This window comes from Enoplosus armatus, chromosome 9, assembly GCF_043641665.1.
Source record: "Enoplosus armatus isolate fEnoArm2 chromosome 9, fEnoArm2.hap1, whole genome shotgun sequence".
Taxonomy (NCBI): Eukaryota; Metazoa; Chordata; class Actinopteri; order Centrarchiformes; family Enoplosidae; genus Enoplosus; species Enoplosus armatus.
The window spans coordinates 4,154,928-4,182,723 of NC_092188.1; the positions used below are offsets into that span (position 1 = coordinate 4,154,928).

The 27,796-nt window shown below is 42.0% G+C and overlaps 1 protein-coding gene across 1 annotated transcript; it reads right to left on the minus strand.

Moving 5' to 3' along the window:
- Window positions 1–1,704: 1,704 nt before the first annotated feature.
- Window positions 1,705–25,618, minus strand: LOC139290851 (ubiquitin-conjugating enzyme E2 E2). Its single transcript, XM_070912718.1, has 6 exons — window positions 25,532–25,618; window positions 23,799–23,982; window positions 22,662–22,712; window positions 7,795–7,927; window positions 3,429–3,576; window positions 1,705–2,009 (listed from the first exon to the last, which is right to left on the minus strand). Exons 2-6 carry the CDS (start codon window positions 23,972–23,974, stop codon window positions 1,912–1,914), a joined length of 606 nt encoding a protein of 201 aa, XP_070768819.1. The 5' UTR covers window positions 23,975–23,982; window positions 25,532–25,618; the 3' UTR covers window positions 1,705–1,911.
- Between the last annotated feature and the right edge of the window lie 2,178 nt (window positions 25,619–27,796).

The window sequence follows — 27,796 nt, forward strand, 5'->3', positions numbered from 1 at the left end:
AAATCTTGGTATCATGATGGTAGACATGAACCCAGCTGTCTGTGCTGTTACATTCACAGGTGAAAAGCGGTGTGCCAGCCGGTGCAGATTGTGTGTGAAACTCTTGCAATGCAAGAAATACAGCAACTCTTCATTCAAAGCAGTCAGTGCCTCAGGATATTACATTATGTCAGACTACTTTACAAAGCAGGGTACTGCATCTAGCCTAACCATGAGAGGCAGTAGGGTCCCGTATGATCCGGCGTACAAGCAAAGGCTTTCTCCCTCTGCGTTTAGCAAAGACAGCTGCAGAGCCGGGGTTTGATGATGAGGAAAGAGGATATTTCAAATTCAACACTTTAGTGTGTTAGCATGCTAACATTAGCACATGTAAAAGTAAAGATATAGCTGAGGTTGATGAGAATGTCATTAGTTCTGCAGGTGTTTGGTCATAAACACAAAAGTATTGGACAAACTGACATTTTGACCTGATGTTGGCGATGAAAGGGATCACCAAAAATGATCGTAATTCAAACGTCTGCACCGAATTTCATGGCAGTCCATCCAATTGGCGTTGAGACATTTCACTTAAAACCACAAATGTCAACCTCATGGTGGCATCAGGGTTCACCGTCCATGCAAGGTACCATGAATATCTGCAGCAAATTCTGCATTCAAAAGGTTGTTGAGATATTTCAGTTTGGAAGTGGTTACTTAAACACTACATCAAAAAGCTGTTTAATTACAGTAAACAAGAGTACTTCAGTTAGTTCATTCTTACTCCCTAATTTGACTTTTTATCCTCAGAATTGTGGTCGAGCTCAAAAGGAGATCCCTGATCTGGTTCATTGCCAAAACACAATCACGCCCAAAAGTCTATCCACAGAATTAAACAGAGATGGAAATATCCTGCAGACGAGGGACTAACAGCTGACAACGTCACACCTCCTTGATAGAGGTAATAAAAGCTACAGTCATTATTAGCCACACCCAACTCCAGCAGATATCCTGATAAGAAGTTTATTGTATTTGAGCTGATGTTTCCGACTGTAAAGTTTTATAATCAGGTGCGTGTGAGAGACATAAAAACAGGCCTGAGTTGAGAGTTGGACTGAGAGAATGGAAGGTCACTGAATAGGTGTAAATATTTGTAGAGACTGCAGTCAAACACAAATCCCAGACAGAGTCGAGCTTTTTTTTCTCACAAGCCAACCACAGTGTGTTTTATTGGGTGCTTCAGTAATACAAGTGCACAACAAACCACTCTGCAATTGCAGAGGTGGCGGGTAGCCAGTAAATATACAAGTCCTGCCTCTTTCACAGGCAGACCTATACTTTTGTGGTCTGCCTCAAAAGCCTTTGAAAAAATACATACAGTACAAACAAAATCAGAGGAAGTTAAAAAGCATGAAGGATCCATTGACGCAAACCTTCCTGTTCCATGCAGATAACATATTGATGACAAATACAAAAAAACAAAAAAAACAAGGAAAAACAAAGTAAAAGCATATATTCTGCATGTTTGTTCCAGGTGCCACTAAGAAAATGAGAATACATACTGTATAGCTGGAGGACAATGCGTATGATAATTATAATATTCTGTGTTTTTTCTCCAATACAATACTTCCAACATTCAGATATTGGAAAATAAAAATCCCAATCTACTCTTTGTATAAAAAAGAAGCTTTCAAGTCAACAAGGAACAAAGGACATTTTTTTGTCTTGTTTGATTTTTTTTTTTTTTTTTTTTTTTTTTTACACAGAAAAGGTAGATAAAATGTTGGGGTGCAGGAGGAAGAGGAAGAGGAGGAGGAGGGTGATAGGAGGGCAGGTATACCGTTGCACTTAGTGAGTGTGCTTTGACAGACTAAGGGTGAGAGCGAGAGGTAGAGAGAGGTACAGTGAAGGGGGAGGGAGGTAAAGGAGGGGGCTCTATGTGGCGTATCTCTTCGTCCATTGTTTGGCTATTCTGTCATGCTCTGTTCTGTTGGTCAGGTACTGTGTGGCGATGCTTCCCACCAGAGGGTCGGCTGAAAGGCACAAAGACACAGAGAGAGACAGAATATGTAGAAATCATTATCATTATTTATTCACTCGACTTGGCGGGAATCACACACCGTGATACTGTAAACAGATGGATGTGAACATGCCAACAAGCAGTGTTTTTAGTTATGCATGCAAATAATTTTAATTTTTAAACACAATTTGTAAATGACGAACACAGCCTTTCAAATATTAAATGAAAAGGCCCAATCTGTAATTGTTTTTTTTTTTACCATATGTAGATGTAAGATTGTGCCTCAGAAGCTTCATTAACACCTGGTATTAACATGATCTGGGTAATGACATCTGATTCACGTGTCTTTTTATTTCTTAACATCATTCTTATGAAATGTTCGCCTCTTCCTGCAAACTTAAAACAAACCCAGCAAGTAGTAGCTGTAACTAGCAGGTCTTCCTCCCCGCAAAACGAGATTTAAAAATGAATGATGCCTGACCTTGGCATTGCTTCTCTTCACCTGGGACATTACATGTTTGTTGTTAATTCCGACGGCCTCGCTTATCTAGTTTGTATATTAAATCTGATCACAATGCGGGCACAATCGAGTAAATGAGAATATATATATATATATATATATATATATATATATATATATATATATAAAGAGCGGTTGCATTCAAAAGAAAGTCTCAGTAAATCTGCAGCTCAGCTTTTCGGCAAACTTTCCCAAACTGTTTTCTTTTGAAAGTTTCTTCAAATGTACAGTTATCAATTATCATTTGCAAATTCAAGTATTTTATCATAGCATTTTTTATAACTCGTCTGGCTTCCATTTTGCTCACATATACTGAACTTTCTTGCTTTTTACACTTATTTTCCAGCCTGCAATCACCCCCCTCCCACCTATTCACACTTTCAGCCACTTTATGAGGGTGAGCAGTGATGCACGACATGTTGTTCTCAAGCCAAAAAAGTGAATGACAAATTATGAGTAGTGTTTTATAGTATCATAAATGATAATATTAGCTTTTCATTAAACACTCTCCACTCCAAGCAGCTCGCTTGCTGTGAAAATGTGTTTTTATTATTTACAACTTCAGGCCACCGACGGTGCCAAAGATCTGTCAGTGTTAGACGGCCTTGGGAAACAATGAGGGTTTGAATTGGTCATGGCTTTACTCAATACACCTTTAATAGTCTGGAAACATAATTTTGACTGCGTGTCAACTTGAAATTTGGCCTTGAGTGAAAATAAACATTACATTCAAAGAACAGGAAAAGAGGCAATTTGAGAGCAATTGTTCTGTGTAACGGATCAGTTACGTCTTACTACGGTGGATAAAGAGAGCTCTTACTGCCACTCACCTCACCTACTTACCTCACACAAAAGTCTCATAATACCATTCAACAAATGTCAAAAGGCCATGCATCAAGATGTTGGTCTTACCTGGGTTACAGTCTGTGAGCAGGGAGCAGATGGACAGCAGCACCTTGGAGATGGTGAGGGCGGGGCTCCAGTTGTCCTTCAGGATGTCCAGACAGATCACCCCCTGACTGTTGATGTTGCAGTGATAGATCCTGGTACGAAAGGTTACCTGCAGACACACAAGTACTACAGTTCAGACATTTAGAAACAGAATGTTCTCATTTGCCAAACACAAGAAAATAGGACTTTATAACAGCGACACTGGTGGTGCAAAGAAAAGTCAACGACATATAGGAAGTGAAAATCCAGATGAAAAGATGTGAATTCTTGTTGTTTACACTTTAATAGAGCGTTACCTTAAACAAACCTAAGAAAGAGAATACTGTACCTTACAAAATAACCAGGAAACAACTAAAATGAAAGGATGTGGCCATTTTAACACAAAGCCCTTACATTTATTGAATTAATTATGAATTATTTCATTTTGGAAATGACGATTCAGAAGAGCGAAATCCACTTTCATATCTGTTCGTTAAATACGAAGCGAAAGTCAACAGGCGATTAGCATAGCTTAGCTTAAAGACTGAAAGCAGAAAGCTAGCCTGGCTCTGTCCGAAGTAAAAAAAAAAAAGTCCACCAGAACCTCTAGAGCTAAATAATTAATTGTTAGTAGATTGGTGATAAATCCTCAAATTTCCACACATTAGCCTTTGTTCGCTTTGCCCGGCTAGCTGCTTTCCACTGCTTACAGTCTTTAAGCTAAGCTAAGCTAACCATCTTCTGGCTGCAGCTTAATATTCAACAGACAAAATAGAAGAGCGGTATTGATCTTCTCATTGTTGGACGTCTCTGCAATCAAAGGCAACACTACCTTTGATGTAACAGTCAAACTAAAAATGATTTGAACTTGAACGATGACCTTCTGAGTCAAGAATGTGGCCACATTAAAGGCGCCATATTTGCTTCATTGACCTTCAATAAGAGACCATTGTTTTATTGTTTCAGTGTATTACACTGAAACAATGCATTACAATTTATGACACTGCAAAGGATGCAGTCATGGTATATTGCCACAAAATAATGTTCAGTCAGGGTTAGATGATGAAATTAAAGCATTCGACACAAACACACAGAGCTACAGCTAAGTAGCAGTAAGTATAACATGATTACTGATCTGCAGCAGATTTGATGAATAATTAATCGTTACTGTAATTTTTCTCTCTTTTTCAGAGCAACTTACAATAAACTGAATAAAAAATGGGATTTAATTAATTCCATAACTGCCACCACTTAAAGCAACCAACATTAACTACTACAGATGTACAGCAACATTCACACATACACACACTAGTACGACCACAGATAACAGAGACCAGCAGAGAAAAGAAAGTGATCTGTTCAAACCTCAAATAGGAGCATGTAAGCAGTAGATAATTTGTGACTCTGGATGTCTCCAGGAAATTAGTTTTCAACCCTTAAAGAGAGATCATTTGCTGGGTAGTCTGGCAGGTGGAGAAGCTCGTTATAACTGGGGGTAATGATAGGTGAGACATGGAGGACAGTTAAAAGCTGCTGTGCACCTTTCACCTCCGTTTTCTCTTTTATTCACATTAACACTGATGTATCAGCATCAGTATCAGTGTAATGGGCCTGCCGGATCGCTCCACTGAGCGCCATTTAACACCATTTGTCACTGCTGCTGGTTGAAGCCACAAATACACAGTATGTCTTTTATTACAGTCAGTGAACCATGTATTATTAAGATTTTTAGGTTTCTGTGTTTCTTGATGGCTTGAAAACAGCATTTACTCCATCTAGTCAGAGAGTAACACCTCCTATAGCACCCTCATGATATATTACTCAATCACACTGAACAACAGAGGGCAGCATGGTGTAAAATCAAAGCACCACAACAATAACACAGTAAACAGCCCATAACATGCAGACTAATGTTACCTGTGCTCATCTCATCTGTTTATTTAGTGCGTCTCGCTTGGATTTGAGCTTGACATGTGTTTGGAGCAGTGGGGCAAACAGTGGTGTCAGGACCAATCACTAACATCTGGCCCTCCTGACCCCGACCCTCCAAAGGAAACCTCTAATGAGCCTTGGCATCCCCACCCCCCCACCAAAAAAAAAAAGAAATGTCACACAGGGCAGGACGTTATAAATAACCAAGCCCTCCACCCCCACTGCCTCTGCAGATTCTCCTGAGTCCAGAGACAGAGACGCATCCACCTGGTGAACTTGTCAGCTCTTGTTTCTCTTTTAGAGTCTTGAGATTTTAAAAGTCGGGTTCTGGGTTCAAAATTCCCAAGTCTGAGGTCTGAGTGCATTCACTATCTGAGCTTCACTGGAGTGAGGGAGTGTATGGCAGCTACAGGCCGAAGGGTTTGGTGTGTGTGTGTGTGGGGGGGTGGGGGGTGTTGGCTGTAGATCATAGTGTGTTGGAGGGGTAGGAGGTATTGGAGGGGACGGAAACACTCAAGTCCCTCTGGCAACAGAAAGCTGGGCTGGAGCCTGTGGATTTGTTTGAGTCTGCTGTCAAACACAGAGCTGGTGGTTACACAGCACAAAGAGCGAGAAAGAGGGAGAGAAGAGGGCGAGTGAGCATGGGGAGGGGTGTGCATAACAGAGAGGAGAGAAAATGAAGGCCAAGTGAAAGGGTAATGGGGTGCCCTGCAAACTAAAGGGGAGATTGGCCCTGACGGTCTGCGTGTTCAATAATGACATCCACTCAACATCCTTAAAAGTGCTCTGCAGACAACACCACATAAAACAAGACAAGGAGTTCTTCAGAGGGGGGCATCAAGCAGGTCGACCCAGATTTTAAGCCCCAATCACGACGATTATTCACAAAACAAAAAAGTGTGGAAAAGTGCAAACCAAGCTGTAAAGAAGCTGTGTCAAAAAGCTGCAGTGCTCCACCAGTGTGATATAATGTGCTCTACTGGCAACTTCCTTGAACTCATTTTTCTCACATTACGCTGTCATCAACATACATAAAAGTCACACTGCATCAGCACACCTATCCATTCATTTTCTATACCCGCTTATCCGGTACAGCGGAGGTCCCCAATCTCCACACATTTGCTCCCGGGCTGCAATGAAACAATGTGATTTGGCAAAAAAGCTGAATAATAATTAACTTTACTGGCTATTATAGGTCATTATTTTGTGGGAATTACCTTGAAGTTGGTGCAATCTGTCTGCGCTGCACTTTCCTCATCACTCCCTGTCACACCCCCCCACAACAACAATATACTGATTTTGAAGTAAAGTAGGTCATCAGTATGCAAGGTAACCAGTCAGTCATCACCACCTTTCAGCATTCAGTATCTTTTATTTAGTAACCACAATTAAACATGGAACAAATAAAAAACATTTTTGTTTTTATTCTCGCTTGCTTCCTCTCTGATGGAGGATAATTAGAGAGATGTCTGGTCATGCCTGGACCAGGACTTGTGATTTAAGCGTGTGACCTGTAAACAAACTAACCAAAGCCCCAAACTCTTATGACAATTCAGCTCCCTTGCCACACTCCAACCTGTCAACCAATCCACAAGGACATTTTCAATCAACAAATCGTCCGTGGCTGGAGCCTAATCCAGTAGACGCAGAGCTTGAAGCAGGGTAAACCCTGGATGAGTTGCCAGTCTACCACAGGGCTACTTGAAAAACCGTGACCCATATAATGTAAGATAATGAGAGTCTGTTCCGACAACCCTCATTTTCATGGGAAAGCAGACAGACTGTGCACATCTGAAAATGTGTGCCATTTTGTTCTCCTCAAAAATGTAAATTAAAGCGGCTATAATCTATATTTTTATAATCCCTTCATAACCCCTGATTCTGCAGTTCCCCTCAGCTCTACGGAGCATTTCAGTGTCTTTCAGCTCAGCGTTTTGGTTTTCCAGCCCACGACTAAACTGCTTTGGTTCTCTCTCACTGCTCTCATCAGCGTCGTTTTCATCCACAGCACACAGCTGTTTTTACACTACCTGCATACATAGTGGAAGGTTTAGCAGCTAAAGAGCCAGATATTTTGGAATAATTCCTCCGATGGCCAGAGACGTAGCTCTGACAAATACTAATGTTGCTCTGTACCTGTTAGTAGTGACAGTCCAGGTGGCGACATCTAACTGCAAATTATTTTGCACAAAAAGTATAAAATATAACGTGACTGTGCGTCTATGGTGATATGGTCATCCAGTGTGTGTATCACTACAGGCCAATCTGTGTTCAACACACATTCAATGTCTTAACTTCTCCAGATCATTAAATGACCCAGATATAGTCTCCACACTTTTCCTGTGCAGGAAGTTGATACATGGTCAGCTACTCAAACATCTAAATATTTTAACAGTTATATCTACTGGCTGCTGACCTTGGGGGGTTTGAATGGGTAGTCTGGTGTGAAGGCGATGTCCAGGAAGAAGACGCCTCCCTCGTACACGGAGCCCGGGGGTCCCAGGATGGTCGACCTCCACTCGTAGATGTTGTCTCCTTTGGGGCCAGCGCTAGAAAATTGAAACAAAGGACGTGTTAATATGTTAATCAGTACGGCGCATTGGAATCGACAGCCTGGTGTTCAAACTGCCGGCGGGTTGACAGAGATTTGGGAGAAAGAGCAGCTCAGGCGGTAAATGCTAGCTTCTGACAAGTTAATGACGGAGATTTGGGGAATGCCGGAGCCGTGGAGGTTTGAGGGTTTTTAGTTCAAGGCTATTTTAGTAGGATTTAGATTATCTTTCAAATTTTTGATTAGAAGATTAGATCACCTGCTATTGGGAGTTGAGTTACTGAAGCACACACCAGTGAACCAGTTTAAGCATTTAACGGAGTGTTCAGTAAACCAAACATTGAAAGACTTTTACATAATAAGAAAAGAGATACCGTGTAAAACAGTATTTATGAGCCAACCAGTGCAAAATGATTTCACATTCAAGCCAGTTTCTTTTTCATGAGATGAGTATTTATGCAGAGTGGAGGCTGAAGGTCACATCTGTTGTATAGGCTCAGTAATTAATGCCATTTCCATATTAAGGGCTCCCTCCCCCACTGCTGTTTGTGGTAAGACCCTGAGCTGGCGCAGAGCCAGGAAGAGACCGGGACAATGTCCAGATCACAAAGCCCGGGACAATGAACAATCCCTCCGATTTCATGTAATTACCAGGGATGGTGTTTTAACGCCAACCCTTAGCTGCTGGCAGATGTGCTTACAAATGTGTGTATGCGCACTGCCCGACACACAGGGTTTTGCTTTCACTCAAGGCTGTTGCATTACTGTTCACTTTTATTTAGACATAAACCAATAATCTTAGACAGAGATTTCCTGAACGCAACTGTGTAATAACCTCAAACAGCAAACTGTTAAAAGCAGCATCTGGCTCTAAGCATGCCCTCGAAAACAGATCATTCACCATAAATAGAAATTAGACATTTCCTTCCTCCTTCGGTTGAAAAAAAAAAATTCAGTGTCAACACATGCAAATTTCCACTAATCTACTTTGCCACTCTTTCACTCTGCCCGTCTCTTAAGCCTTCTTTAATTAGCTAATTATGATTACTTCTTCTCTGGGGAATTACTTCAAAATACGCTGTCGATAAGGCCAATCTGGACTTGTGTTGTTTCAGGCACAAAGGAAATCTTGGAATTTCTTGTGAGAGAGAAAATAAAATAACAAAAGCAAAGAAAGGACCATGCATGACATTGTTGGTGCATAAGTAAGAAGGGGACACATACTGGCCATTTGTCTTTGTAAACCTAATACTTAAACTGGTACTGCAGTAATTGATAACTTCCACACATAAGCTTGCTGCACAAAAGGACATAGCTGTCAAATAAGGCATTAATATTGACATTAAACACGTTAGGGAGGTTTATTCAAAGAGTATTAACAATATTGGTTTCATTTATTTTGGCCGGCACAAGCGTTGCTACCCCTATATGACCAAATGGCATCAAATACCCAGAAATTACAGGTTTTGTTTCTCTTCCAAACAAACTGTGTTGCATTTTGGTCAGACAGAGAGCATCTGAACCAACTACAGGAAATGACCTCAAAATACAGGGATTTATAGGCACCCAGAGACAGATGTTGACATATGATAGCCAGCAGTTACTTGCGCTTAGAAAGCCTGTCATAACAATATAAAGTGAGGACAAACCGCAGTACGAACTGCTGGTCATATTCAGCTGTTCTTGCATTCTTCTGTTGTGTTATTTAGCAGACATTAAATTGGAGCAGAGGAATTCCATATTTCTGTCAGTTTTAAAGATGTCAGGTTGCCAAAACTCTGTTCAATAAATGGCCTACTTGAAGGGCTGTCCTTGCCTAAAGAAATTCTAATTTTAATAGTCCCAGGAGTTCTTTGACTAACTGATTCATCTGTCCAATAGTTTCTTCAGTATCTATTGTCTCTCTGCAGATGAATGCAATCATGCAAAAGTATCTCTTGAGATCTGGAGCCTGTCAAACAACCATAGATGTGACTCCTTGTCATTTATCATAATACCCAAATCTGCACAAAAATAACATTAAAAAATACGTTCAGAACGACGCCGCCCATTCATTTGAATGCGGCCAGTTCGGTGACTCAGTGGGGGTGAAAACGGGGGTGAGGGCACAGGAAAGTTGACCCTTTTGCTGCAATGCAACATCATACAGCAAGATGCTGCAGTGGCCCAAAAAATGCATACAAGCCAACATTCCTGATGGATTACTTTGTAACGTGAACACTGCATTTCTACTGTCCTTCATGATCGTTGAGACCAAAGATAAAAGAAGAGCTGTAAAATCCTGTCTGAGTGTGTATTATAACCTACTGTGCAGCGTTCTGGCATCTGATAAACCTTCAAATTCACGGATCTGTTACTTTAACTAAACATGTCTCACCAGCACCTGAAGCAGCCCCTCGTGTTTTCGGTCTGAATGCCCGCTAAGAGAGGGCAGCCTTGAGGCGCATGCTTCAATCCGACAAGCACGTCCACTGCAGGCAGTGATTGCCAGGTGTGCGGAGGGGAGTAAGTAGTTAAACTTTTCTCTCAAGCTCTCTGATTTCATTCTTCACAGAATTACCTCCAGCACTTTTTGTTCATATGAATGACTGCAACACTACGATGCCTTCGAGGAAAGATTGTCTATAAGTATTGCGTCTCGCCCCTCTCTCTTTGACAGCTAGCTTTTCACCCGTCTCACTATAAACACTTCAGACGTGGTCAGACGACTCGTCGTACAAACTGATTCATTTCACACACCCGCCTTTACTTATGAGTCTATATTACATTTGATTACAAGTCCTGTTTGGCTTGTAATTAGGCAGCGTGAACCTGACAGGCTGATTGATTGATATAAACGTCTTTTCAAATGTGGCTGATGATTGAACTTGTTGTGACCACTCTCCCAGCTCTCCAAACATTACCTTCTACATTTCCTGCTGTTGACAGAACCACTAGACAGCTTATTTTCCTTGCTCTAGGCAATCTTCCCTCTGTGAAACTTGCGCTTACATTTTTGTGCTACACACACCTCAGAGTAACACTTCCATTACCGCTACACTATTCAAAAGCTTCCCTGACGCCACGGTGAAAGAGACAGCAGACTATTCCATTTCCAATAGAGGCAGAGGCTCACTTCTTTTGTGGCCGATGAGTTTGTAGTGGTGATAATAACTTAGACATGATGGAAAGATAGAGATGAGCAGGCATGGCAGAGGTCCTCGCACAGCAACGAGATTGCTGTAGGGGATCTGACAACCACACAAGGGCTGTGGATAAAGGCTAAGTCAATAGCTGAATGTGCATGCCACCACTGGCTGTTGCTTGGAGACCTCCTCCCCCCACTGGCTCGGGCGTTCCTGTGGTGCTTTGTTGCAGCTGGTTGAGGGCCAGCTCTTTCAGGATCTGACAGTCTCTCACTTGGCCATTAGTTTTGGGAGAGGTGAGCCGTGTGGCCACCGCAAGAAGCTCGAGTTGTGTCACGTCGAGCCGAAGATTCGCAGCATCAGTGAGAGTTTGCATGAGATCACATTCACTGGGCTTTAATTAATGCGCGGTTAATGTCAGAAGTTAAATGCCTGGTGGCTCATTGACCCTGGTTAATAGCTATGAAGATGATTATGCTCTGCAACTGACATATTCAATTCCCAATAATTACTGGGTAATCAAGGCATTATATAAATTTCAATTCTGCAAGTGCAACTCCAAACCAACAGGCTCGTTTCTTCATACGTGAGGGTTCTGTAAAATCAGTATCATTGAATCAATGTGAAGTCAATGAAGGCATTAAGAAGAACAAACCCACAATATTGTAAACACCGAGCCCTGAAACTGGGAGCGACAGTCAGATAAACATTACGTGTCACTCCTGTGCTCTCTAAGGAAAAACAATCTTCTCCTCAAGCAGACTGATCTGCTCAGCACAAATACATGACGTTAACTGTAACAGTGCTGCTTACAGGCTTTGTTGAAGGCTGCGGTAATAATAACCTCTGTGTAAGTAACACTGCATCTGCAGTGCACTGTCAGCCAAATGCCTTGATTCAGTGAGTATTTAGGTCATTTGTTTCAAGGGTCTGGGATACATTAGGGTGCGGGTGTCCGTGAGAATCTTGCCACTGCTCTGTCCTCCGAGATTACACTCATGTAAGAACCCACTTTGACAGCTGGGCTGCTTCCTCCGCAACAGAGCACCAAAATAGTGTTTAACCACTGCTTCACACTGTCCTTTTTTACTTACAGCTCACCTTTTTGGTAATTATCCTTATTTGTAATAGTACAGATCAGATTTTTTCGCTAAATGAAGCATCAACAGCAGCTTGTATCATCAGCATGATTCAGTCATAAGGTAGTTTGTGGCACCTGAGAGGGAGCGAGTAATTGCATCTCATGCTGACCTTGTTCAGACTCATCAGCGCACACAAGGCTGAGAGAGATTGGACACATTTAAACCCTGAGACTGCACAAAGGCAGTTTTCACAGTAGGAGGATTAAGAAAATTGTTTGTTCATAGAATATAAAGGAACACTTTACCACAGACCTTCGTCATTTTTACCTTTCATTCTCAGTTCCTGAAAACTATCCAAGCTGCGCCCCATAATCACAGACAGCAGTAATAATTTCCATATATATTGAATGACCTTTCCTCCCCATGATACAGTGCAGTATGTGAGACCAGAGTGTCTTTTGCCCATTTAATCATCCCTATTGCCTTATTTCATAGACAGGCCAATCTGCAGATTGGTGCCAATGCCAACAGATAACCTTTCTCTTGCGGCATGAGAGCTGAGCTAATCTCTGCAAAAATCGCTAACCTATCTTGTCACCCAGAGCCAATTCCAACAGACATCAGGGCTCTGGTTAAAGTGATGAAAGAGATGTAGTCATGAGATAGGCCTGTGCCACTCACAGGTGAATTCAGAAGGTAAATTCATCTACTCTGATCATATTTACAGAGAGCAAAAATATTTTTCTATGTTATTGTTAAACAATATCTTAGATATCTAAACTGATTTCAGGAATGTATCTGGCACACCAGATTGCAATGACAAGCCAGAATAAACTTGAGTTCTTACATCAAAGATGAAACTGCAAGCAACCACTATTAAAGAATGCAAGAGTTAAAACCACATCTGCTGGTAAACCGCAGGAACAAACAGTCTTGTGTACCTAAAATGACTGTGTGTGGTAGCAATAGAGTCTAACAGAAAGTCATTTAGACAAACAAGATACAGTCACCTATCCACTGTCAAACAAACGGCTTCAAAGAGTGCACTGGTAAGGCTTCACAGACGAGTCCTGCCTCTCTGGTTACCTGCTATGTGAAGGACGGCATGCACTGGCAACAGTCAATTCACAGTAGTCTTCATCGTCCATGATTCAAGAACATGCAGATTTTTTTACTCACTGTCCAGCAGGGTTGGGCGATTGGACAGGTATATCAGCTGTCGACGATTAGAGTCCTTTGCGGGTTGTTTTTTGGCCGATTGTCATTTTATTTTACTAATGTAATTATTTACCTCCTCAAGAATTCAACTCAGTAATTCATTAACCTGTAACAATTCAAAGCAAGTGTGAATAGGAACTGGCAGCTGCCATTTTATTCTTGTTGCACTGATTTTCACTGATTCTTTCATAAAACAGGGCAGTGACTAAATGGCAAATTAAACCGTCTTCAGTGGCTGCTGTCTGATCAGTTGGTGCTGAGAAACGTCAATTCATGAATCATATTTGAGAATAAGACCAAAACCTGTATGTGCAGTTGTGCAGCCTGATCAATAGCATAGTTATGTTATCCCCACCTGTCTGAAGCCATCAGACTCTTTACAACATCTCAAGCTGATTTATTTTGTTTAATTGAAGAAGAGTAGCCTATAGGTTGTATAATGTTTCAGTGAAATTAAGATTTTCACATTAATGGCACCAATTTGTTCAAACAGAATTAGTGAGGACTCCGCCACCCCTGCACACACACACACCTGCCGGGTGTTGGGCTGACCGTGGCTGATTGGAAAATTTTAATATAGTGGCCAACCCTATTGTCCAGTTATATAAAACTAACTATGTAACTCACAGGCATGTGAGAAGCTGCGATGGTGTTGGGTAATCTGTGAAATATCTGGCCTTATAAAAGGAATCCACAGAGTAAAAATACTGTAAAATGACGTTCTTCCACCTCTTTCCTCAGAAACATTCACACCCTTTCAAAGAAATGTTTCTGCCTTTGCAGCTGATACTGATATTGATTTCCCAAACATGAGGATGTTTGGGTGAATTTAGTTCCTGTGACAAATAACTCCAAAGACAGCTGTAACAGATTGAAAGTCATGTATTTAGTCATATTTCAGTGCAAATGACCGTTTGGAACATACTGAACATGTGCATGGACAAGTGCTGCAGGAGCGATATGAAAAGCCTGTATGATTTTATTTTTATCACTGTAAAAAGTGGTCTCTGTAGGAATCCATTGTAACAGCATGAATCCAAGCCGACCACAGCGTGTGTGCTCTGTGAAAGGAGAAATTACTACACACTTTTTACACCACCATTTAAGTCTAAAGGGGTTGAGTGTAGATTAGGTTACATTTAAAAGATCAGATAGGTGGAATAACACTTTAATATAACCACATAAAAGGTTAAAAAACAAATCATGCAAATGTAGTCATCAAACATGTTACTGAGCACGGTGAAAACACAAAACACAGCGATTCCACCAAGCACAAAACCAGAGTGTTCCTAAAGCAGCCTGTCACACAGCGCGCTGTTTACAGCAGCAGGTAAATAGCTGCCTGAGCCAAGAACTGCACCAAGGGGCTGATAAATAAAACAGGAAAGTAAACCAGTAATTGAATGTGAATCAGTATGTTTTGGAGCTTGTGAATGCCGCCATGCACAAATAAAGCCATTATCTGCATTATTCGCCATTCCAGTTCATTCCCCACGGGCACTTTTTTCCCTAATGGCACCGTCATTCAGTTAAGATCTTCTTTTCTATCAGTGTGACTGCTGCGGTTATCAGAAGAGGAACTTTAATGAAGCAATCTCCTTTCCCCCCGACCGTGAAAGAGCCCCAAGACCAATTACTGTGCAGCTCAACGGCCGAGGTGACACCTCCTTCCTCTGTTCTCTTGTCTTTATTGTCTCAAATGACATGGTTTGTTTTTTAATCAAGCCTTTTATTGTTCATCTTCACAATGAATACTGCAATTACTGACCGGACGGTTTATCCAGCAACAAGGGAAATGGTTGAGTAGGTGGTAGCATGCTTTCCAAGTCGAAGGGAATAACACAATTTTATTCCCACAGCAGGGCAACCTCGCATGCTGGCCTGAATCAATCTAAACAGCAGTCAGTACTGAACTGAGGAAGTATACTTCGAAAGAGGTTTGAAGAACTGGCCTTTCACTCAGGAAGTGTGTCCTCTGTGGGGTTTGAAGTCATGTTAAGAAAGCTGTAAATAAAATAGGGGATCTGTTTATCATCCTCAGTCTTCCTTTTTAATTCAGTAAGATGCTTCTGAGGTTAAACAGATTTTGGTGCGGTAAGCATTTTTCTTCTCTGCATCTGAGCTGCTTCATGCACCCAGCGTCTGATGCAGTGCAAATGTTTGCCCCTGGCTACAAATGAATAATGCAGGGCATATATTATTACCATAATACACAGGCTTTGCATAAAGGAAACTGCACAACATCATGAGTCATAAAAATATCACTTAGCCAACAAAGCCTTGCTGTGTACCCAGGGTGAAGTATGACACAACTACTAATAGTAAAAAAAAAAAAAGAAAAGAAAAAAGGAAACAAAAAGCTTTAGTTTCATAAATGAGGACCTCATGACTCAAACTCAAGTTGCGCAATTTGGTAGAAAAAAAAAAACATTTGAAGAGCACATTGTCTGAGATGTTAAATCACAATTGATGTGGACAGCTTTTACTAAATCATTTCTGTAAGAACATAAAAATAAAGTATGTGCGAGTGTGTGTGTGTCTTGTTGAAGGGTAATTATAAACATTTGCTTTGCTTGAATAAAACAAGTTAGAATTTGTGCTGACATGCAAATTGGCTGGCCGGCCAGGGATTCACAGGAACACTGCTTCAGGAAAGGAAACTGCCTAAAAAACAGATTTGCCTCCAAGACAAAAACTGCAGCCTCTTGCAATTTATGAACTAAATTAGTCAAGAGTGCGATGTTAATATTTTTAATTTCACAGCCCTGCACCAAAAGTCTATTCAGTCATAATTAGAGACAGTCTCTTCAGCCTCTCTGCTCCCTCCACAAAAGCACTCTGGGCAGCCATTTGGCCCTGTGGCCGAGGGGATGGACTTATTACCAAAAGGTCAGTGATCGGGACAAGCTGAGCTGCCAGATCTGCTGTGGAGCCTGATACTCTGTTGGTCTATTCCCTTGACACCATATCAGCCCCCAGGTTTGCAGGTAGAGAAATGTAACAAGCTTTTTAAGCTGTGGGTTAAACAAATCAGCACAGAGAAAAAGGGGCATTCAATTTGGATGTTATTCACTGGCAATTATTCATTTCAACATTTACAAACATAATGTTAAGAGTGTTAACATTTCATCCCCCCAGACCGCAAATATGTCATTAAGACACTTTAAATCTTCTTGGCAGGAGCTCTGGTTTATGACTAGAGGGGGAAATCTATTAGGTCTTGAGATCCTAGTCACAGGGGTAATGGGATCTCGGAGCAATTGTTTACTTCAGAGTTACTGTATTTGTTCGCTTGCCAAAAGATTCTTCCGTTTGCTTTCGTGTCAGCCTCAGATTACCATTCAGTCATTCTCAATGGCCTAAACTGCTTCAGTGAAACCGGGCGGTGTAATGGCAACACTCCACCACAAAATGTCCACACGCCGTGCTTCATGCTCGGCTTCCCCACAAACCCATTAATAACATTCTGGACAAATGTTTGCCAGAAAACTACCTCACAAATGAGGACATTGAGAATTCAATGACACACATGAATCAAGGCAGGCCGTGTTCGCTGTCAAACAAGTGCCGCAGTGGAAAACATTAAGGATAAATTAAACTCAGGCCTGTGTCAGAGGGAGAGCATATGTTACGGTCGTTCTATAGGAGCTTATTTATTTCTTTTCCACTCAAAACTTTGTGTGAGGAGAAAAATTATTGGTTTGCTCGGGAAGAAAATTATTTTCAGCAGATGTTTCATAGGTGCACAAGGAGAATGGTGGCCATAACAAATCAGCAGATCCCAGTCTGCCACTGTCAGTCTGTATGCTATAATTTATCTTTGGGTAAGACTCTCTCCCCGTCTTCAGATCCTTTTTGAGGGCACTTTTATTTATCTAAGATATAATACATTTACCCTATTTTAGAGTAAAATATCTTAATGCTCAAAATGGTGTTTTAATTTCAACCTTTAAAAAAATACTTTGGTAATTAGGTATTCAGCTGCTTTTAAAATTGCTTCTATATACACATGACAACTCAACAGAAAAATGTGACTTTATAAGAATTTGTTTCCCATTTGTATTTGCTCCCTTATTCTTTATTCTCACAAGCATTTCATCAACTTTAAAAAGGTCGATCTTGCCTGGACCTTGTCTCTGACCCTGCCTCGAGCCTATGTAAATGTTTGATATTCTTTAGCACGAACATCTCCAAGAAGACCCCTATTTATTTATTCTGCCTGGTGAACAAAGCGATTCCGATTCTGAAGCGTTGCCTTCATGAAGGTTCTTAGATTCTGCAGTCTATGGACAAGACCTTCACTGAAAGGTCAGGAACATGCCAGCGTCAGACACAGATGGGTGCCCAAAATTCATCAATATTTATAAAGGCGGCGATTATGGAACAAGACATCGATTAGGGCTGATTCACCCAAGGTCAAATGTAGCTGTCATCTAAAAGCATTCACGTTTTTTACTCACATTGCAAAAGATCCTACCCACAATAATTCATTGACGTTACCATGCACAATACAGTGATCTCAAACACCCATGAGGTAGTCCTGCAGCTCACCCCCCTCTTTGCCTCCCTCCCTGCATCCCTCCTCCCCCTCATGAATATTGATAACCCTCCCTGCTGTGCTTAATGGTAACGCTGTGAAAAATGATGCTGGGTGTGTCACTCGCACATAATCCCCCAGAGGCATGGCACAAAACTAATATGCAGCTTTCACAGACATGAAGATGATCCCATCAGCCAGAAGAGAATTGGAGGTCAGAACCTACAATAAGGAGAGACTCATTTCTTGGGTAGACTTGATGGTGATGGAGATACATATTCATGTCAAGGATTTATGCCAGCGAGCATGTGATACAGTGACCAGCTGTGTGTGTTTGGTGAAGAGACCTGTTCCCTGCAGCTTGCATGATGTCATCAGGGAGTGACAGCTCTGCTTTGGGCATCATGGGGGCATTACATCACACCAGGAAAATTCAGGGACCAAAGAAAGCTATTTGTTCCAAAGACCAGCCATATATCACAGCTGTTCTAAAGGAGGAATTATATTTGAAGTAGTCAGCTGTTGCTCTAATCAAGAGACAAACAATACGCCAAGAATGCAAAATAATAAGAATGGACAGTTTGCTACACCCCTTCCCCAAACACTGATTGTTCAGTAACAGCTTAGCAACTGCAAATAGATCTGTCAATTTATACGAATGCTCTGGATATAAAGGGTTTGGAGGGTGGTGTCTATTTTTTGTAGTCCTCAAAAACCAAAAATATAGGAGCAAAAGTGTGAGGAACGGATTAAACAATGTGTTTGTTTGCTCTAACGTAAGCTGCAAACATTAGCATGTCTGCTAACTAGTTAACCACCTTAAAATGTAAAATATCTTAGATTTGTCCTTATTATACTTACAATACAACGACTAACAAGTTCTACATTGCAATGCAAGAACAATGGTGTTTCCTCGTGTTCTTGAAAGTACTACAGGAGCTAATCCCCCTGATGAGTTTTCTAAATTACTTTTTTGCTATATCAACTCAATCTTATCTACTTCCACTTCAGTTAGTGGTTTCTTACATTTCCCAGAATGACTTGTGACAACCTGACAGAAGGAGGGTGAACCTGTTACTCAAAATGCAACATGGCTTGCGGTTGCATTGCATTAAATCTATTTGAGCTGCCTCAGGATGAGAAATTGGTATTTCTGCCTCTTCTGCAATGGATTATTCTGCTGTGATTGTTGAACGTCAAGTGTATAATAGCAGCTTTAAAAAAACAACATCTTTGAATCTGGATGGGTTGACACAAAAACCTGACATTTACTATCATGTTTTAAGCTGCTGAACATTGTTCTGCCATCACTCCATTGTAGCAGCAATGAAAGTATCTGTTTGGCCATCTGTGAGAAGAGGATAAACACATCAAACAGCACAGTGGTCCACTACTGCAAGGTTATTTTAACAATGTCAAAGTGTCTTTGTTTGGATTTCTGCTTGGATTTCTGCTTGAAATGTCACCGTTGGTGGATCAACATTGCAAGGAAGGCATAGTAACAAGTCACAACAGTCACAGACACGGCACCGCAATGACAAATGCAGCTAAAACAATTCCTGTCGTACAGCAGCAATGCGAATGCACAAAATAAACGTGTTAGGTAAATATAAACTGAGAAGCAGAGGGGAGTATTTTTAAAAGACAGGAGCATGTCGGATGTGGGAGAGATGGAATGTGAGATAAAGCAGAATGATTCTCACAGTTCAAGAATTACCACATTGTTCCTATGATCTGTGGGCAGATATAATATTTCAACCAATTCAGCTAAAGCTCGAAAATCATCTGCAGCTATTTTCATAATGTTTTATGTCATTTAATCAAGCAAAAAAGCCACAAATGCATTGGTTTCAGCTGCTGAAATTGTGAGTGTTCTCTGCATTTTATGTGTTTCATAGGACTGTAAATTTAATATCTTTCGGACAGTTGGTCAGACAAAACAAGCATTTTGAGGGTAATTCTGACAGCATTTTCTGACATTTTATAGACCAAACAATTAATCAACAAATGAACCTACAGATAATGAAAACAACTGATAGTTGCAGCCCTAATGTCAGCCAACCAGTGTAAACCTTTTCCACAGAGGATGTACTTGGGGAAAAATGTAAAAAGGTGAGCATAAAAAAGCTCCCAGGTGAATTTTGTAGATATTAGACTACAGTTAGGTTCACAACAGTCAACTCACTTGCTTATCAAAGTAAACAACCTCAGTCACTGTATTCTCCATCTACGGAGCAGTACACCACTTTTACATGACGACAACATGAATTTGAATCTTTAAATTCAGTAACAGCAATGAGCCTGTCATGTTTCTCTTTTAGCGTATCTTATCAAAGTATTATTCCCAGTAAGATTATTGCAATGTTTGTGCAAGTCACAGGCAGGAAAACACTTTTCCTTTCAGACGCTGCTTCATTTGCAACAATAGGTGTAAAAGCACAAGCTGCATCGACAATATACATGAAGTGTATGACAGTGAGAATAATTGCCACGTCAAATCCTCTTGGGCTTCAACGCGTTCCCGTTCATTTGATTCATGACAACTGCCAAGGTGACAGGCGAGCTGTCACAATGCCGAGAGTGAGATAAAGCTTGGAGACGAATTTAAATACTTGCTATCGTTTTCCAAGTAGTGACATAGCACTAAAAGTACGACTGTTTTGTTCACACTGTATGGTAATTTTTTTTTTTTTTTAAAAACAACTTACGCATTAATATCACAGACTCTTCATAGTCATAGGAAGCCTGGAAACATTAGAAAGTATGGGATTTATCAGCTCAGACGGGTTCTTGTAACAACAGTTTGTGATGTTAAATACAGCTGAGGGTTAACACAGTAACCTTAGATGGATGCTAGAAGAAAAGGCGTGGGCGTTTTATTAGACTTATCAAATGGGCACCTCCCGCCACAGATGTTTCACTAAATTAGCTCCTCAACACTTTCAAAAGGCGTTAAAGCATACATCTACACTGAAAGACATGAAGCAGAGCGCTCTCCATTTTGCAGAGAGAAACGCAGCGTGATCCCTTCCACAGCCCTGAAGGCGATACTGAAGAGATTGTAGGTGATGCGAAGGAGACTGCAGATTTTAACTACACGACGAGGAAGGCAAATGCTCTCCGACCAGGACAAAGTGGCGAGGGAGTCTGAGATGCTCCTCAGCCGACAAACAGATGAGATGACATGCATCGACTGGCCCCCAGCTCCGCGTTTCTTGAACGTACCAAAGTGAATCTCTTTAACACAACTCTCTGTCTGCCTCCTGAAGGGGGCCAACAGTCTGTGACTCCATTTGTCGCGGGGAATGAAATGAATAACCTTTCAGGCTAACCTGGCCGGGAGCGAGGAGCGTGTGGCATACAAATGACGACACTAGCTCCGCAGTGTGCACTCATTCATGCGAGAATGTAAATGGTGCTGTGATCGTTTGCATGAGAAATTTGGTGTTTGATGCATCTGACCCCGCCCCCCCCCTCGCCATTGTTAACAGAGGGCTAATCTATTTGGGTGCATCACAGAAAACACATTATTAGATTTTGGTATCATTTTGAGTGTACAGAAAGGGAACACACACACACACACAGAAAAGGATTATCTTGAAGAAGCTTAATTGTTTCCCAGGCAACTAGTTCCCCACTAAGACGGTGACTGTGAAATTTCCGCTAGCGATTATTTTACTTTCAAATGACTTACTCGTGTCCTCCAGCTAAATCCTTCATGTGAGCCAACCTAGTTTTTTTTTTGGAGGGGGTGGGGGGGTGGGAGGGGGGTTTGAAATAGATTAGAGTCCTCGAGGAAAACAACATCTCTTTTAGCCTCCAGTACAATAACAAAACTGGGCTGTGAGCTGCAATGAAAAGGTTAGCTCAATGTTTATCGTTAATGATGGTGGGGTTCTGATGAGACCCAGCAGGGGTGATTAATTCATGCAATAAACAAATCCGTCTAGGGTGTAGTAATTCCAAATCGCCAGATGAGTCATACAAAGCTGTTTTCCTTAATCATTTTAAGCAGGTGCCTATGAACGAATACGGCCAATCCAAAAGGGTCCGAAAACATCAGCATCTCCCACAAGTGTCCTCAATCTTGCGAGGATTGGCTTCCATTTTCTTTCTTAATTTACAGTGGAGTGTGATTCACAGAGTAATTATCGTGCTGTAATAAACAGAGCCATAATCAGTGTCACTTTGTGTTATTTAAGTTAATAAAAGCTGGCTCCTGTGCTACATCCCAAAGGCATTCCTTTTGTCATGTCAAGAGAGACTGATGCACATGAGGTCTGCCACTCGCGAGCGACCATATCTCTGCCTCAAAGGGCTGAGAGCCGCGGCAGTAGCACACAATAACCATTGTCTGTGGTAAATCCCCAGCAAAGCAAGGGTGAAACCACACGAGAATCGAAACAGGTTTTAAAGTCACACTGCCGCTCATTTTCCACCATTTCAGTGCTGCCATAATACTGTGATCTAAAAGGCTGTGTTTTCAACAGAGGTTGGAGCGTGCATTATGCAGCAACAACAACGTCAGAATGGGGTACACTCGCTCTGATTCACCTGAGATTACCATCTCAAACAAAAAAACACAAACAACAGCATTATGGGAACGGAGACAAAAGAGAGTGAATTGCAGCGTGGCCTTTCCTTTTTAAGAGACAAGGAGCCTTGAAAGAAGCACATTTCTGCCGTCTACATCCATTACAGCTTGAGCATCTGTACATACAGGCTTATGAGTCATTAGAGAAATACTTTGGAAAGATAACATCTTCTTACCTGCAGTTTGGAGGCGGGTCTAGTGTTATTTCTGCAAGCTCTTTCTGAATCCTGGAAGAGAACGATTTTATTGTTAAAATCAATGTTTGGGAGGGTAAATCTGGACAATTCTGTAACACATGAAGTCAGTGTTTTCTTAAGCTTGTTATGGAGGTAAATGTTACTTTTAATCCCACCTTTCAACTGTGTGGACTTACAGCTGTTAACAACACAGTATCCACAGCAGCTGGGAGCATCTCATATATTCCAAATATCACCATGCATGTTGTAAGTGACTTTATTTGCTGTCAATATGAAGGGCATAAATTAAGTAAAGCCAGTGATCTCATTCCAGCTTAAATACAACATAAATTTGTTTGATTGAAGTTTTCATGTCTTACTATCTTTCACATCGCAGTCATTTGTCTGTGGTGCGTAGACAAAATTAAAAAGAACATCAAGCATGAGGATGAACGCGACTGCTTTGAGAATTTCAGATAACCGTGCAAAATGATGATTCAGACTGTGAAGGGCAACTGAGTGCAAGCGCTGCTGCTGCTAAACTCACGTTAACATAAACACAGTCCTTCAGACAACAGTGAAGCCTCCCCATGTTACAGCGCCTTGTTGTGCTGAAGGCCCTCATAGAGACTACTTTTAAGTGAAATACATACATACAAAAAGGGAGATGCTCATAATATCAGTCGCTGTTATAAAAAGACTCAGCGGCCTCAGCCAACCCTTTGCTCATGCGGTTGCATAATTCTGTCGTCGCCTGTCTTTTTCTGGGAATAAGTGCTAAGACTGGTGGAGGTAAGTGTTGGTGGTGGTGTTGGCGATGTAGGAGAGACAAGAGTGCTGCAGAGCATGAGACACATCTACTCAAAAAAAACAAACAGGCTGGAATGGGAATATCTCTTTCAAATGACAGCAATGACTCTCGAGTGCCGAGCTGCACGAGTTACCTCCTTTCTGTGGGTTTAGTGTCACACTGAATAGCATGGATGTTTGAAATGACAATGCCTGTGGGACTATAGTCTTTTTATATAACTTCACACCCTCGGGGCACAAGGGGAGAGGCCTTTAGTTTAACAAACAACCCCTGAGTAAATGACGCTCTCCAGAGCCATATTCAGGCATTTTTGTGTCTTCTCTTACCTCTTGGCACTAGTTGAAAGTTTAGCAGCGGTTTTACTCGAGATCTTGGTCTCCTTCTTTTTGGGCTGTGCTTGCTCTCGCTCCTGTTCAGGTGGTACCGATTCCCTTTGTTCAATATCTGAGCTTCCCCCGCTGGTGCTGGGGCTGTCGTCCGGTCTCTGCACTTCGCTGGACATCGTGGGCCCTGGAAGAAATGGACGGAAATGGAAGTAAGGTGAGCAAGGCGAGGCAAGTTTCCACTCTGACGGGCAATAAAGATGATATAATGTCAAACTGCATGCCTGTGCCATCTCAGCAAAATGGGTAGATTTGAGGGAGGCCACAGTAAGATGGGTGTAATTTAATCAATGTACAGCTTGATATGGACGAGAGTTAAACAGAGCAGGCGTGTGCAAAGTGTGAGCTGATTAAAAGACATTTGTCAAAGCCTACAGTGCTGCGAATTACAGATGTATATGGCCCTTGTTAAAAAGAATATAATAAGCCACTCCACTAATGATCTACTAGGGGTTGTATTTATTAACAGGCTAATTGTTTGGTAGACTTTATATGAGTAGCTTTACTGGCCTAGATTCATAAAGCAGACTAAAGACCATATTGCTGCCCTGTGTCATGGTTTCCCCGTTTCTTTACACAAATACTGGATAATATGGTGGTTTGGGGGTCAATGATGTGACCCAATGGATGGATAAAACAACTCTTGATAGACGTGCAGGCTGTTCTTGTCAAAACGTAATACACATCTCATCAGTGACAGATTAGAAAGGACACTTGAATATGAGGAGACCATCCGTGAAGACGAGCACTGCCCCGGTTTTGTTTAACATTAATTCAGGCCCCCCCCCCCCCTTCACAGACGACAAAGACACGGCTCAAATAGATGTGTTACACTTGAAATGCAATATAAACGCAGACAGATATAAGCTATCTGATAGGCAGGAAGTTAATCAAAGGGATGAAGTGAAGTGGCGGACAGCTCGCCTTTCCCGGGGGGGCGTTTCACGGTAATGATAGGGACATCAACGGCTAAAATGTACCCGGTTCAATAGCCGTTTGAGATGCCAGGGTCGATGCGGAGGCATTATAGTCCCCAAAAATAAAAACAGGGACAAGTTAAGATGTTTGTGTGATATCACACATCACTTAATTGCTTGGTCAAACCTTGTAGGTCCACATTTGCGGGGCTGAAAGACACAATAGGGGTCGACTGGGGGGGACTGAAGCCGAGCCGTCCTACAAAAGCGATCATAAACATTATTGGGAGCTAGCTAACGTTAACAAGGCCGGGGGAGGAGGCGGAAAGTAGGGTGCGTTACGTTACCGCTGAGGGGGTATTTTAAAAAAGGAAAAAAAAAAGGGGAAAGCAGAACAGGCCTCGGTGTTTTAAACTCAAAGAAAATACGCATAGAAGAAGGCGTTTCTGCCGGACTCGTCCGAGACAGCCGACGGCGCGGCTGATGGGGGACGGTCAACGGCAGGGCCAGCGGAGCAGCGGGGGGAAAATGTGCGGATCCTCGCCGTTTCTGGAGTGTCCACATTGTGCGTTGAAGAGCAGTGACCCTGCCTCGGCACAAAGGGAGGCTCGTCCCACACATCCACCCCCCCCCCCCTTCTTCTCTCTCCTTTCCTCCTCCTCCTCCTCCTTCTTCACTGGAAAACGACACTTTTCACGGGACATTTACTTACTTTTCGCGTATCTACGAGGGGCGGTTAAATGCGTGTGTCGATATTACCTGGCGGCTGGCCGTCGATGCTGCAATTCCGCGTCGTAATCCCAAGGTACCGAAAAAAGTATATCCTCACACGGCCGTCTGCTCGCTCCCGTGTCCTAGCTATTTAACTGGAGGTAGCAGCAGCAGAAAAGCGATCACAGAAAACCGAGGCAGCCCCGGACCGCCTCCACGCGCGCTCCCGGCCCTGCGCGCACTGCTCGTGCACGTGGGCTGCATCGGCGAGGGAAGTAGCCTGCGCGAGGACGTGATATATAGACTAATGAATTCATTAAAATACAGAAAAATTTGAGACGACAATGTCGATGCTGTTGCATGTGAAACGGACATTGTGTATAAAATGTCTTTGTCACGCTCTGCTGTGAGTAAGCAGCAGTTGCAGCCAGATGGGCCCCACGTGCAGGAAATGTTGGCCCTCCCTGCATTTTCTTCACCTCCCGTGTTGCGGTGCACACAGCATGTGGGCCCCGTTTGACGCATGGTGCCTTTAATGCACGACTTTCTCCGATATTTTGGAGCATTATTGACACAATCCCCGCCCCTGGAGCAGCACAGCAGAGCTCTTTGCTCGACAGAATAGGATGAAACTGCCAAACCAACATGGAAGAAGGCCTAGTCCTCGCTGTGTCCAGTATCCCTGGCTTTAGGACCCAAGGTTGGTTTGCGCAGCTTTGTTCTCATGATTTTAATGAAATCATTCAACAATGGCCAATGTCAAGTGTGTGTGTGTGATCATAAACCCCTGCTAATGATAATCAAACCTTTAAATTAATTAAAAGTGTAACTGTTCAACACATCAGACAGATAAATCGTCTTTGTTAGACAGACCAACATTTCATCATTAACTCTGTGTAAACATGTTTTAATTTGCCCAATCAACTGGTGCTTGAAATGTAAGACAACCAATCAGAATGAGGTATTGCCATGACAGCGTGGGTTGAGTGGGGCCACCGGCTGAAATAAGCACTCACAGACTTTGACACGTGCTTCCGCTAAGTCGGTGAGGGCCCAGGGCCGTCCCCTGTGAAACCAGCGAGTGTTTGAGCTCTTTATGCTCACTTTCCATAAAGTCTGCAGACCGTACTCAAGGGAATAACCCACACTGCATAGCGTTGTGACGTTAAAACAGCGATGACACTGTAATTCCACATCATAAAAAAGGAGTTGGTAAGAAGAAATTTTCCTGGTAAGTATAAACACACGTCGCTAACTTTATAATAGCATGATGGTGACTTCAAAACTCATACTGTTTTTCTTCTAACAGTGAACAACACTCCAGCTCATTAAGGTACATGCAGTTTAAGATATCAGCCTCACGCTGTTCTCTCCACAGAAATGTCTCTGTTCAGGTTACATGATTTCATACAGAAGTCTTCTCACCCTCCTGCACTCAGGTCCTGCCGTGTTCTCGTCATATAGGATGGATGGTATAGACGTGAAAGACGTCATCGGACAACTCAAGATGGTTGTAAAGTTGCAGAGTGGGGCGTGTGAGGGTTATAAATGCTGTGCAGGGACAATATAACACTATTTCCACTATATTTGGGTTTAATTATCTTGTTTTTCAGGCACTTCCGTATTATTAAGTACCAACTGGACTATATCGGAAACTGGTAATTACGGTAACTTCGATATGCCATGAACGCGGTATAATAATGATGGCACAGGTGAAATCAATTAAAGTCTGTGAGGTTTCTTTGGGCTAAGGGGGGTTGGCATTGGAAGTGGGCCGTTGTGTGTGTGCACAGAGCCCTCAGGCTCAACATGAAGTGAAAATCAGAAGCTTTGAGGATGCGTGCAACCAAACAATAACAGATTTGCCAATTCAGGTGAAGACGTGTCCGCTGGAGTTGAAAATGTCTCAAGTGGTTTTAAGAATTAACGCTTTATTCCGAGCAGTATGGCTTCTTTTATTCTTTTGAGGGGATGTGGGGAGCCGAATTTTCCTGCAGTGCTGTAATTATCAGCCTCGTAGTTGTCATGAGAAGCACAAAGAACCAACTGAAAAAGCAACATGAAGGTGAGTAAACTCCAGAGGGCATCGCTCACATGTAACTTTCCAATTTGAACCAGTCTGCAGACATTTTAATGATACACTTTGAAGTCTGGCAGCGGATGACATTTATCTGCAATTTTTTTGACAGAGTGGTTTGTGATATTTTCACTGCACTCCATTAATCCATGTTATCCATCAATAACTGCAGCATTGAAACTAAATAACATTGTCTGTTTTGGTGTAACAAATGCGAACAGAGCCCGAGGCTCTAC

What these genes read in the sequence shown, in the direction of transcription:
- LOC139290851 (XM_070912718.1), bottom strand. Translation starts at nt 23,974, where the DNA reads ATGTCCAGCGAAGTGCAGAGACCGGACGACAGCCCCAGCACCAGCGGG. An exon ending in CTTTCAACTAGTGCCAAGAG is followed by an intron (nt 22,713 to 23,798) that starts GTAAGAGAAGAC and finishes GTTCTCTTCCAG; the next exon opens with GATTCAGAAAGAGCTTGCAG. An exon ending in ACCCATTCAAACCCCCCAAG is followed by an intron (nt 3,577 to 7,794) that starts GTCAGCAGCCAG and finishes GTGTGTCTGCAG; the next exon opens with GTAACCTTTCGTACCAGGAT.